The following is a 14,242-nucleotide window of genomic DNA, read 5'->3' as shown; positions in this document are numbered from 1 at the left end:
CTCACATGTTGCGTTAGGAAAAACTCTTGAACGAGATCCAGGAACTTTTGTTCCCAACAGCTTTCTTGGCTAATTATATCTAGAGTATTCCAATTTATATTTGTATTGAAATCCCCAGTTAGTATAATTCTCTCTGATTTCTCTTCCATTTTATGTAGCAATGATCTTAAACTCTGAATTGTACTCTCTGCCAGGTCATCATATTCGTCTCATTCCCATGTGTTTGATCTGGGTGGCATGTACAAATTGGCTACAATTACTTTACCTTCAGATGTGTTGATCTCTACTACAATCAGTTCTACTTGTGATGGTATATCTAGTTTTATTTCATTGACTTTTAGATTTTTCTTAGTTAATATTATAATTCCTCCTCCTTTTTTTTTCAATTTCTGTCTCTTCTCCATATATTGTATTCCTCTAAATTTAGTATGTCATTGGATATCCTTGGTGTTAATTTTGTTTCAGTTAGGCATATTATTTGTGGTTCATTTTCTCTGACATAATCATTCATCTCTAGTAATTTAGATACCATTCCATCCACATTTGAGTACATCAACTTTATCATCTTGTTTATATACTTGTCATGACATGGTTCTACTACCTTCCTCCTTTTTATTCCATCCTGTTTGTGTACCACTTTCATACCTGCAATCCTATTACTTTGTAAAAAAAATGTCTTCTTCTCCTCTTCTGATCTTCCCTCATTTTTTGTTTTTGCTTCCTCCCTTTTCTCTTTCAGTAATTCCAGTTCCTCTTGTGTTAGGCATCTTTTTATCCATACATTTTTGAACTCCTCTTCTTCCATAAGATTCTTTGCATTTTTTAGTATCTCTTCCACAGTGTTTACACTCTGGAAAGTCACCTTTAGAGATCTTGTCTTGCTTTTCTCGTATTTCCCTAACCTTTTGTGTTCCTCTATGTCTTTACTACAGATTTCCTCTGATACTTCTTTCGGTAAGCTCATTACATTTGCCATCTCCTTATTGTCTCTTGTGATCTTGTTTTTTACTTCTTCCTCTTCTACACCAGTGATTACTATAGATTTGTTTATATCTACTGAATCTCTGACTAACTTTGGATTGTTTTGGATTATTCTTTTCACTTCCTTTTTAATGCTTTCTTCCTCCACCCTTGTTTCTAAGTCTTTCTTTACTTTCACCATTTCAGCATACGTGGTTTCCACATCATTTTTGTAGCTTTGCACAGCTTCATTCCCCTGTGTTATCTTCTCCTCAATATCACTGCTATGGTCTATAAGACTGCTTACTTGCCTAATTGTCTCTGTGTCATTTTTGAACTCTTCCATAACACTCTCGTGATTGACTACTGTACTTGCCATTTCACTCATTTTCTTCCTAAGTGTACTCAATTCCACTGTTAGTTCACTGATGGTTGTGTCTTTCTTATTGGCCTCCCTTCCTAGTTTTTCTATTTCTTCCTTTTGCAAGTGCATCTGCTTCTTTATTTCATCAATTTCATTTTTGAAAGCCATTTCTAGTTTGTGTTCACGTTCATCCAGTCTATTGTGAGTCTCCACTTCAACTAGTTCTTGGTAGAAATCATCATTTTGCTTTTTACCTTTATCCCTTTTCTTTTCCAAATTTGCTTTACTAAAGTATGTATCCATTTTGCAATACTAAAAGAACAGAGTATGTACTTACAGAGTATGTACACTTTCCCCATGTTGCTGTAGTCTAAACAAACCTCAACTGACTCAGCGCATTTTTTCCTCTTGGTTCTCTTTTCTGTTTGAACAAGTCTTGTTTAAACTTTTTTTTTTTTTTCCCTTTAATAATGAAAAATCATTTAGTCTAACCTGGTACAGAGCTTGACTCATACAAAGATACTAATTTAGGTAATGCCACTGGCCGTCTTGGTTCAGTACGGAGCGCCGATGTCAGACGTCTGCCTCGATTGACTCCCTCTGTGTGTGTATTTACTTATTTGTAGTATACAGGAATTGAGCAATGCTCGTGTTGTCCTGTCTCCATATCCACATTTATCAAGTCTACCTTTACACACATGAATCTTTTTCTCATGCACCACCTCTTTGTCTAAGTCGTTCCAAATATTTAAGTATTTACCTAATATACCTAATTGTGATATACACGGGATGTACTATGCTCGTGGGTTTCCGTCGCTGTTTCTCAATAAGTCGAATTTAGCTTTAAACTCGTTTAAGTTTTTAGACTGGACGATCTCTTTGTCCAGGCTATTCCATAAGTCTATACTTCTGTAAGGAAAGCTATATTTCTTGATATCCTTCAAGCAGCTTGACCTTTTCAATTTCATTCCATATCCTCTTGTTGCTCTCTTATTCCATGCAAACAGATCTTCTTTGTCAATTTTATCTACTCCCACCATGGTCCTGAACACCGCAATCATGTCTCCCCTCTTTCTCCTTTCCTCTGACGAAGGCAAATCCAGTTTTTCCAGCCTCTCTCTGTGTGACAGGTCTGTCAGACTGGGGACCATCTTGGTTGCTGTTCTTTGTATTCTCTCAATCTTATTTATATCTTTCTTTTTGTGTGGGGACCACACTACCGCTGCATATTCTAATCTGGGGCGGATCATGGCCACTATCAATTTTTTCATCATTTCCTCATCCATATAATGAAATGCTACTCTTATGTTAGTCAAGAGCTTATAAGTCTCTCCAACTATCTTGTTAATGTGCTTTTCTGGTGACAAACTATCTTGGACCAGCACTCCCAAATCTTTCTCTTCTCTCCTTTTTGTGATTAATTCATTACCCAAAAAATAATTCAGTGATGGTCTCCTGGTACTTTTACCCATTTCCAGTATTTTACATTTCTTTACATTAAATTTCATTTCCCACGTCCGGCTCCAATTGTGTATCCTATTCAAATCCTCCTGCAGTATTTTACAATCCTCCTCAATCTTTATCTTCCTCAAGATCTTTACGTCATCAGCAAACAGACTTGCATAACTGTTCACTCCATCTACCATATCATTTACGTAAATCAGGAACATTACTGGCGCCAACACTGAGCCTTGAGGGACTCCACTTGTTACTTCCCTCCATCCAGACATCTTTTCCTTTATTACTGTCCTCATTTGTCTGTCTCTCAAAAAGTCTCTCATCCATTCCAGAAGTTTCCCCTTTAGTCCTCCTATATATTCTAGTTTCCACATTAGTCTCTTATGAGGTACCTTGTCAAAGGCCTTCTCTAAGTCTAAGTACACACAATCCACCCAACCATCTCTCTCCTGTACCACATCAATCGCTCTTGAGTAAAAGCTCAACAAGTTAGAAACACATGTCCTTCCACTTCTGACTCCAAACTGACATTCAGCCAAAATATTCATCTCTTCCAGATATTTTATCCATCTGTCTTTCAGGATTCTCTCACACAATTTTGCGACCATGCTGGTTAGAGACACTGGTCTATAATTCAGGGGTTCTTCCCTGTTTCCTCCCTTGTAAATTGATACCACATTTGCCCTGTTCCATTCTTTTGGCACTTTCCCCTCTTCCAGTGAGCATACGATTAAACTGTGAATTTTATCCGCCAGTTGTTCTCTGTATTCCTTCAGTACCCAATTAGAAATTCCATCAGGTCCTCGGGCTTTCCTTACATCTTGAGTTTCCAGTAATTTATACACTTCCTGTACCTCCACTTTTATATCTTTCATCACCGGAACATTTCTAATCACTCCCTCCCCTTCCACAAGCTCCTTTTCTTTAGTGAAAACTGACTGGAAACGTTTGTTCATTATTTCTGCTTACATTGCCGCATCCTTAAAGACCTCTCCTTCTACTTTCAGTTTGGTGATTCCTTCCTTTTGTTTCAGTTTGCCATTAACAAATCTATAAAACAGTTTGGGTTCATCTTTGCATTTGTCAATTATACCTTTTTCAAAATTCCTTTCTTCTTTTCTAAGTATTCTTGTGTATTCATTTTTTGTTCTTTTTTATTCTTCCTTTGTTCTGTTGCTACCTCTCTTTCTCCAATTGTTCCACGCCTTATCTCTCTCTTTTTTTTGCTATCATACACCTTCTGTTAAACCACTCCTTTTTCCTGTTTTCTTTCCCTCTTACTCTTGGTACAAATTTTTCCACTCCCAAATTATAGAGGTCTAGAAAGATATCCCACTTCCTCTGTATCTCTCTTGTTTCTCTGAATTTTCTCCAATCTGCATTTTCAAAAAAGTTTCTCAATCCTGTAAAATTTGCTTTCCCAAAGTTGTATCTTCCCTGTTTATGAAGCTCGTCTCTTGGCTCGACGTTTCCTATTAACATCTGGAACTCAATGACCACGTGATCACTTTTTCCCAAAGGACAGAGATATTCCAATGATTCTATTACATCGGGTTCACACCTTGCTGGTGTGTCCTCACCTCGAAACCGTGTCTCTTCTTTGACCCATTGCGTCATCACATTATTCATTATTATATTTAAAAACATAGTGCCCCACGAATCCTCGCCGCCTCCCGAGTACCATTCATCCCAGTTCACCTCTTTACAATTAAAGTCACCCACCAAAATTATATTATTGCTTTTCTCAATTATTTTTTGCAAATAGCTAGCCATATCTGACAACATCTCATAGTATTCGTCATCCTTCCATGCTCTCGTCTTTGGGGGAACATACACTACCGCCATATCTCTCTTAACATTCTCTCCAGTTTCTAATTTCATATATATCACTTCAGCCCTGCCTTCTCCCATTTCCACAGTATCTACATTTATGTTGTTCTTCACTGCTATCATCACTCCTCCTCCCTTTTTTTCTTTTCTGTCTTTTCTCCACAGTTTGTATTTACCATCTCTCAAATGAACATCAGTATCTTCTCTTAATTTGGTCTCTACAAAGCACATGACATCAGGTTCATGTTCTCTCAAGAAATCGTTAATTTCGATCCTTGTCGATATGAAACCATCAACATTAGTATATATCACCTTCAAATTATTTTTGACGTTTTTAATACCCTCTTCTCTCCTACTCTCTGTCTGTACCACTTCCTCAACTTCTGATCTTTCACAACCATCCCCCTTAGTTTCCTTCACTTCTATTTCCTTAAATACCATTTCCTTACTTTCATAGCCAATACTCTCCAAAAAAAAGTATTACATTCTTCCTCTGTCCTCTTATCATTTTTTTTCCTTTACTTCTTCCTTTAATAATTTTAAAACTTCTCTTTCTTCTTCATTCAGATCTTTTCTTATTATAATATTTTCCATCCCCGCCTCTTTGCTTAATTTCCAGGTCACTTTAAATATCTCATTTATTACACTTTCTGATGTAAACTTGACTCTCATTGGTCTTGTTTCCTCTTTCTTATAAGGCCCTATCCTCCTTACTTCTTCAATTTCTTTTACCCCCTTGTCTCCTTCGGGGTCAATCTTGCCCAATATTCCTCTCACCATGTTCGTGTCTCTCTCGAGTCTTACGAACCTAACCTTTTCTTCCTCTTCCCTGTTTCCAAATACTACCACACATCTGCTCCTTTCTACAGTTTCTCTCACTATTCTCTCTTTTTTCTTCAGTATTTTCACTACATTTTCTTCCATTTCTTTCTTGTTCATTTCCCTTTCTTCCTGGATGATCTCTCTTAAGCTGACCACTTCTTTCTGTTCTTCTTCTACATGTGCCCACTTTGCCTTATGTTCTTCTAATACATTACTCACCTTCTCCGTTTTATTAGTACTCTCTTCTAGTTTCCTCCTCAATTCAACATTTTCCCACTTTAAATTCCTAATCTCTTCATTCGCTGTTTCATTGGATTGGATCAGACTCTGTATGGTAGTTTCCGTATTTACAGACACATCCTTTATCACTAGATTCTCTACTTTCTTTTCAAGTTCACTAATCCTCATAATTAATGTTTTAACCAGGTCCATGACATTGGTATTTGCATCAAATCCTGGAAATTCTAGTCCCTCATTGTTTACATTTTCGGCCATGTTTGATGTTGGTTAAATACCAAAACAGCTGTTACCGAAAAAAACTACAAACATTCATGTACAGTCTAGCCAATAAATCTTTACATTTTTGGTAGTCTATTAACTTTCATTATTTTAAATTTAAAACAAGACCGTAGGAGACAGGACAGACAAAATTCCTGAAACTACTTAAGGTTAGCAGCAATGGCTGGGACGTCTGCTCTCTTCGGCTGTGTGTGTATTTACCTATTTGTTTACCTATTTGTAGTATACAGGAATTGAGCAATGCTCGTGTTGTCCTGTCTCCATATCCACATTTATCAAGTTTACCTTTACACACATGAATGTTTTTCTCATGCACCACCTCTTTGTCTAAGTTGTTCCAAATATTTAAGAATATACCTAATTGTGATATACACGGAATGTACTATGCTCGTGGGTTTCCGTCGCTGTTTCTCAATAAGTCGAATTTAACTTTAAACTCGTTTAAGTTTTTAGACTGGACGATCTCTTTGTCCAGGCTATTCCATAAGTCTATACTTCTGTAAGGAAAGCTATATTTCTTGATATCCTTCAAGCAGCTTGACTTTTTCAATTTCATTCCATGTCCTCTTGTTGCTCTCTTATCCCATACAAACAGATCTTCTTTGTCAATTTTATCTACTCCCACCATGGTCCTGAACACCGCAATCATGTCTCCCCTCTTTCTCCTTTCCTCTAACGAAGGCAAATCCAGTTTTTCCAGCCTCTCTCTGTATGACAGGTCTGTCAGACTGGGGACCATCTTGGTTGCTGTTCTTTGTATTCTCTCAATATTGTTTATATCTTTCTTTTTGTGTGGGGACCACACTACCGCTGCATATTCTAACCTGGGGCGGATCATGGCCACTATCAATTTTTTCATCATTTCCTCATCCATATAATGAAATGCTACTCTTATGTTAGTCAAGAGCTTATAAGTCTCTCCAACTATCTTGTTAATGTGCTTTTCTGGTGACAAACTATCTTGGACCAGCACTCCCAAATCTTTCTCTTCTCTCCTTTTTGTGATTAATTCATTACCCAAAAAATAATTCAGTGATGGTCTCCTGCTACTTTTACCCATTTCCAATATTTTACATTTCTTTACATTAAATTTCATTTCCCACGTCCGGCTCCAATTGTGTATCCTATCCAAATCCTCCTGCAGTATTTTACAATCCTCCTCAACCTCTATCTTCCTCAAGATCTTTACATCATCAGCAAACAGACTCGCATAACTGTTCACTCCATCTACCATATCATTTACGTAAATCAGGAACATTACTGGCGCCAACACTGAGCCTTGAGGGACTCCACTTGTTACTTCCCTCCATCCAGACATCTTTTCCTTTATTACTGTCCTCATTTGTCTGTCTCTCAAGAAGTCTCTCATCCATTCCAGAAGTTTCCCCTTTAGTCCTCCTATATATTCTAGTTTCCACATTAGTCTCTTATGAGGTACCTTGTCAAAGGCCTTCTCTAAGTCTAAGTACACACAATCCACCCAACCATCTCTCTCCTGTACCACATCAATCGCTCTTGAGTAAAAAGCTCAACAAGTTTGAAACACATGACCTTCCACTTCTGAATCCAAACTGACATTCAGCCAAAATATTCATCTCTTCCAGATATTTTATCCATCTGTCTTTCAGGATTCTCTCACACAATTTTGCGACCATGCTGGTTAGAGACACTGGTCTATAATTCAGGGGTTCTTCCCTGTTTCCTCCCTTGTAAATTGGTACCACATTTGCCCTGTTCCATTCTTTTGGCACTTTCCCCTCTTCCAGTGAGCATACAATTAAGCTGTGAATTTTATCCGCCAGTTGTTCTCTGCATTCCTTCAGTACCCAATTAGAAATTCCATCAGGTCCTGGGGCTTTCCTTACATCTTGAGTTTCCAGTAATTTATACACTTCCTGCACCTCCACTTTTATATCTTTCATCACCGGAACATTTCTAATCACTCCCTCCCCTTCCACAAGCTCCTTTTCTTTAGTGAAAACTGACTGGAAACGTTTGTTCATTATTTCTGCTTGCATTGCCGCATCCTTAAAGACCTCTCCATCTACTTTCAGCTTGGTGATTCCTTCCTTTTGTTTCAGTTTGCCATTAACAAATCTATAAAACAGTTTGGGTTCATCCTTGCATTTGTCAATTATACCTTTTTCAAAATTCCTTTCTTCTTCCCTACGTATTCTTGTGTATTCATTTCTTGTTCTTTTATATTCTTCCTTCGTTCTGTCGTTACCTCTCTTTCTCCAATTGTTCCACGCCTTCTCTCTCTCTTTTTTGGCTATCATACACCTTCTATTAAACCACTCCTTTTTCCTGTTTTCTTTCCCTCTTACTCTTGGTACAAATTTTTCCACTCCCAAATTATAGAGGTCTAGAAAGATATCCCACTTCCTCTGTATCTCTCTTGTTTCTCTGAATTTTCTCCAATCTGCATTTTCAAAAAAGTTTCTCAATCCTGTAAAATTTGCTTTGCCAAAGTTGTATCTTCCCTGTCTATGAAGCTCGTCTCTTGGCTCGACGTTTCCTATTAACATCTGGAACTCAATGACCACGTGATCACTTTTTCCCAAAGGACAGAGATATTCCAATGATTCTATTACATCGGGTTCTTTGGTGAACAGTAAATCTAACCTTGCTGGTGTGTCCTCACCTCGAAACCGTGTCTCTTCTTTGACCCACTGCGTCATCACCTTATTCATTATTATATTTAATTACATAGTACCCCACGAGTCCTCGCCGCCTCCCGAGTACCATTCCTCCCAGTTCACCTCTTTACAATTAAAGTCACCCACCAAAATTATATTATTGCTTTTCTCAATTATTTTTTGCAAGTAGCTAGCCATATCTGACAACATCTCATGGTATTCGTCATCCTTCCATGCTCTCGTCTTTGGGGGAACATACACTACCGCCATATCTCTCTTAACATTCTCTCCAGTTTCTAATTTCATATATATCACTTCAGCCCTGCCTTCTCCCATTTCCACAGTATCTACATTTATGTTGTTCTTCACTGCTATCATCACTCCTCCTCCCTTTTTTCTTTTCTGTCTTTTCTCCACAGTTTGTATTTACCATCTCCCAAATGAACATCAATATCTTCTCTTAATTTGGTCTCTACAAAGCACATGACATCAGGTTCATGTTCTCTCAAGAAATCATTAATTTCGATCCTTGTCGATATGAAACCATCAACATTAGTATATATCACCTTCAAATTATTTTTGACATTATTAATACCCTCTTCTCTCCTACTCTCTGTCCGTACCACTTCCTCAACTTCTGATCTTTCACAACCATCCCCCCTAGTTTCCTTCACGTCTATTTCCTTAAATACCATTTCCTTACTTTCATATCCAATACTCTCCAAAAAAAAGTATTACGTTCTTCCTCTGTCCTCTTATCATTTTTTTCCTTTACTTCTTCCTTTAATGATTTTAAAACTTCTCTTTCTTCTTCATTCAGATCTTTTCTTATTATAATATTTTCCATCCCCCGCCTCTTTGCTTAATTTCCAGGTCACTTTAAGTATCTCATTTATTACACTTTCTGATGTAAACTTGACTCTCATTGGTCTTGTTTCCCCTTTCTTATAAGGCCCTATCCTCCATACTTCCTCAATTTCTTTTACCCACTTGTCTCCTTCGGGGTCAATCTTGCCTAATATTCCTCTCACCATGTTCGTGTCTCTCTCGAGTCTTGCGAACCTAACCTTTTCTTCCTCTTCCCTGTTTCCAAATACTACCACACATCTGTTCCTTTCTACAGTTTCTCTCACTATTTTCTCTTTTTTCTTCAGTATTTTCACTACATTTTCTTCCATTTCTTTCTTGTTCATTTCCCTTTCTTCCTGGATGATCTCTCTTAAGCTGACCACTTCTTTCTGTTCTTCTTCTACGTGTGCCCACTTTACCTTGTGTTCTTCTAGTACATTACTCACCTTCTCCGTTTTATTAGTACTCTCTTCAAGTTTCCTCCTCAGTTCAACATTTTCCCTCTTCAAATTCTTAATCTCTTCATTGGCTGTTTCGTTGGACTGGATTAGACTCTGTATGGTGGTTTCCGTATTTCCTGACACATCCTTTATCACTAGATTCTCTACTTTTTTTTTTCGAGTTCACTAATCCTCATAATTAATGTTTTCACCAGGTCCATGACATTAGTATTAGCATCAAATCCTTGAAATTCCATTCCCTCATTGTTTACATTTTCGGCCATCTTTAACGTACCGGTAAAGTACCTAAACAGCTGTTACCGAATAAGCCACAAACATTCATGTATACTATTGCCAACAAATCTTTACATTTTTGGTAGTCTACCAACTTTCATTATTTTAAATTTAAAGAAAGACCCTAGGAGACAGGACAGACAAAATTCCTGAAACTACTCAAGGTTAGGAGCGATGCCTGGGATGACCTCTCTCTCCGGCTGCTCGTGTGTGTGTATGTGTGTGTGTGTGTATTACATCTGTGGGTATGTATGTATGTGTGAATGTATTTTGGTACCTCTTTGTTAACCTGACAGGCATAGGTACAGTAATTGTAGAGCTACTTGTGAATAATTGTACCTGTCAGATTGGAGCCAGGATTTGGGAGGCATGAATGGTACATAAATGGAAGCATGGCCCATTTCATTGGCTATGCTGTTTATTAGTTCTCCCCCCCTCTTTTTTTTTTCTCTCTCGCCTTTTGCTGGCTTTCTGCATTATGTATCACCCTACCTGCCTGGAGGAAAAGTGGCAGGAATTATGGTGTATTTTAGGATTCTAGGTGCTTGAATGGTAAGTGAATGGGAGTGTGGCCCATTCTTTTGGGCATGCTTTGGTTGGTATCTCATTCTGTCAGTTTTTTATGTTTTTTTAGACTCTACCTCATCCCATCTTAGGTTTGGAAAAGAGGTCTGGATGATTATGATGATGATGATGATGATGATGACGATGATGATGATGTATTTGCCTATGTCAACAGATCGACTTGGCCAGGAAGCACTGCAGAATGATGGAGAAAGAGTTAGGGACTGAACAGATGAGAAAGCTGATGAAAACCTGCATGGGGGACATCATAGCAGTGCTTGTACAGCTGGCCCACAACCCTGAAGGGATGGTGGCCGAGGAGATGGTGTTGAATCCAATACCCCAGCATTTCCCTCCACCCATAATTCACACCACACTGATGTTCATTGCCAGGATATTTAACAAGGTAAGTACTCCAATGATTCATTGCTTCATATCTGTATCCTTTTGGCCTTAACCTGGCCTAGATTTTCGTCCTTTTGCAATCATGTGGCTGAGTGACAGAAAATGTTAATGGTGTGGCTATACATTCTCAGTTACCTATTGATGGTAGTGATGGTGATCGTAGTGATGATGATAATTATGGCGATGATATAATTACAGAACCAACCTCTGTTTACAACACTGGCTGGTGACTGCTGTGACCAGCTTCCGGTAGTGCTGGAGTGCTGCGGCAAAAACTTATGCATGAGTTGCACCCCGCTTGCTGCCCAGAAAGCCTTGACGTCGGTGGAGATTGTGGTTGAGGCCCTGTTGCCCGGCCTGGCCCTGCAGAACTGCCGCAGTACACCCGCTACCCTGCGCTGGCTCACACACACCCTCACCACACACCTCAAAGCTATCACCACCTTTGCACCACATCTCTCAGGTCTGAGAATGCCTCTGTTTCAATAATATCTTCTTGTATTTCACTGTCATTCCCTTTGTAACTGTTGTCATCATCAGTCATCAGTCATCAATCATCTTCGTCACACCCACCACCCTGCACAGCATCTCACACCCATACCACCATCACAGATTATCTCACTGGTCAGACAGTGCCTCTTTTTTATAAACATCTTCATTTTCTTTTTCTATGCTTTATTTTTATTTTTTTTTCAGCTTCCTCCTCCTCCTCCTCCTCCTCCTCCTCCTCCTCCTCCTCCTCCTCCTCCTCCTCCAACTCCTCCTCCTCCTCCTCCTCCTCCTCCTCCAACTTCTCCTCCTCCTCCTCCTCCTCCTTAATCATCATCATCATCATCATCATCATCATCCTCTGATCTCTGTTCCCTCACTACCCCTCCCCCCTGCCCACCCCACACCTTGCAGGTAAGAAGACACTTTTCATTTTGTATAGTATGAAAAGAAAGAAAAAACAAAAGTTGTGAAACTTGTCCCTTCTGAAAAAAATTAGCAAGGAAGAAAGCCATATAGAAGTTCCATGCATTTGAGATACCTGGAAACATTGCATTTAAAGCCTGGAGGTCAGAGGCACTGGGAAAGACAGACAAGAAAACATTTCCAGAGTTGAACTGTTGCATACTGTTGAATTTCTGTGGAAGAAATAGCACTTTGGAGAAACCAGAGACCAGATTATTATTATTATTATTATTATTATTATAATTGTGATAGGTGGGGGCACTCACCATCCACTCACTCAATGTAGTGCTGCTGTCGGGTGTCTGCCCTTTCCTCTCCTCCATCCTTCTTTCCTCCCATCCTCTTCTGTCTTTCTTTCCTTCATTCGTTCTTTGTCCTTTTGCCTACGGTTGACTTTATACTCCCTCTTCTGTCATTCCTTCCTTCATTGTTTCCTCTTCCTTTTGCCTGTGGGTGACTGTACACTGAGTGACAAGCCAAATGGTTTCCTGTATACCAGGAAACCATTTCCTACTCTGGGTGGTAACCATATAACCAAATTTTGGCGCCTGGTTGTGTAGTGGGTAATTACTGTGCTCCAGTCGGATTGAGCCGGTGAAGGTTTATATCCAAGGGGTGGTTGGGGTTGATTGCTTATGTAATGCCACTCAGGGGTGAGTGAGGCTGGACACTCATCTTAAATGTCGGGACCAACTGGTGATGGATGGAATATCTCAAATTTGTTGTATGCTGATGATGCAGTACTGCTTTCAAATACTGGACAAGAACTTGGTTGGCTAGTCCAGAGTTTTGCTGATGTCTGTGAGCGTTGTTCCTTGAGAGTAAGGCCCCTTTCACACGAGGCCACTGGTGGCCGCCACCAGTGGCCTCAATTAGTTGCCTCCCATAGTTTTCAATGGAGCCTTTCATACGAGGCCACTGCAGTTGCCCGGCTGGCAACCAGCTCCCGGCGGTGGCTTGCTCGCGCAGCTAGTGTCCGCCACTGGCGGTTGCTGCCACTCGCTGTAAAGCATTTAAATGTAGAAAAGAATAAAGTGATGGTTATTGAGAGAGAAGGTGACTCCCAGTGCGATGTTGCAGTGAATGGAGAGAGACTGGAATTGGTGAGAGAGTTCATATACCTGGGTACAGTGATAGGAAAGAGAGGAAAATGTGCAAAAGAAATTGAAAGTAGAGTGACACAGGGAAGAAAAGTAGCTGGTGCAATGAAGGCCTTGATAAGAAGCAGAGGCTTGAGTGTTGCAGCTGCATGAGGCTTACATGAAGGAGTGTGAGTACCAACTTTAACATGAGGATGTGAGACTATGGTGTGGCATGAAAATGAAAAGTCAGGAGTAAGAACGGTGGACATGGGACTGCTGAGGAATGTTTTTGGAGTACAGAGGGTGGATAGGATACGTAATAATGTGATTTGTGAAAGATGTGGAGCAAGGAAGTTTGTGGACACCAGAACGGAAGAGATTGTACTGAGGTAGTATGGTCGTGTGGAGAGAATGGATAACAACAAAGTGGTGAAAAAGGTATATCGGTGAATTTGAAGGAGGGAGGAGGCGAGGTAGGCCAAAGAGAAGGTGGAGAGATATGGTGGATTAGGGTGTGAGGAAGAGAGGTTTGGAAGTCGGTGAGGCTAGGGAACTGATAAGAGATTGAGCAGGCTGGATGAAAGTTGTGAGGAGAAGTGCATGATCAGAGATTTGGCACCCGGTTTTAATGTGGCAGCATCCGGATTGACTCTGTCGGATATGTTTATGTGCAGCTACAAAATGTGGTGAATGTTTTTGGCATATCAGATAGAGCCAGGATTCATGGGGCTTGAATGATGAGTGATTGGAGGCATGGCCCATTGGATTCAGGATATTTGGGCTGTCTGAACATTGCTATTCCTCACCCTGCCCGAAGGTGGGAAAGGATGTCCAAGTGCTGATGACCATGATTATGATTATTATGAACTCTATGCTGAATGACAAGCCAAATGGTTTCCTGTACACAGGAAACCACATACTACACTGGGTGGTAACCATATATCCAGGGTTTCTGGCAGGGTTAAGTGTCCCCAGATTCCCCTTTCCAAAGTCAGTTAATCAGGACAGTTGTTTCAGGGAGCCTTGAAGGGCCCAATACCTGCCCAGGGCTCCAACCAAATG

General features: G+C 39.8%; 1 protein-coding gene across 1 annotated transcript in view; it reads left to right on the top strand.

The window, feature by feature from the left end:
- Positions 1-14,242, top strand: part of LOC145416941 (serine-protein kinase ATM-like) — a 505,436-nt gene that overhangs the window by 213,034 nt on the left and 278,160 nt on the right. The window contains exons 25-26 of the mRNA XM_080285796.1: positions 10,915-11,145; positions 11,343-11,607. Of these exons, the coding sequence (XP_080141922.1) occupies positions 10,915-11,145; positions 11,343-11,607 (496 nt within the window). The remainder of the gene's footprint in view (positions 1-10,914; positions 11,146-11,342; positions 11,608-14,242) is intronic.

The sequence above is a fragment of the Coenobita brevimanus genome, chromosome 108 (assembly GCF_032717465.1).
Source record: "Coenobita brevimanus isolate Jiangsu-jjx chromosome 108, ASM3271746v2, whole genome shotgun sequence".
In the NCBI taxonomy this organism is placed as follows: domain Eukaryota; kingdom Metazoa; phylum Arthropoda; class Malacostraca; order Decapoda; family Coenobitidae; genus Coenobita; species Coenobita brevimanus.
The sequence above is the reverse complement of the archived record's forward strand: the minus strand, read 5'-3'. Positions and strand labels throughout refer to the sequence as shown.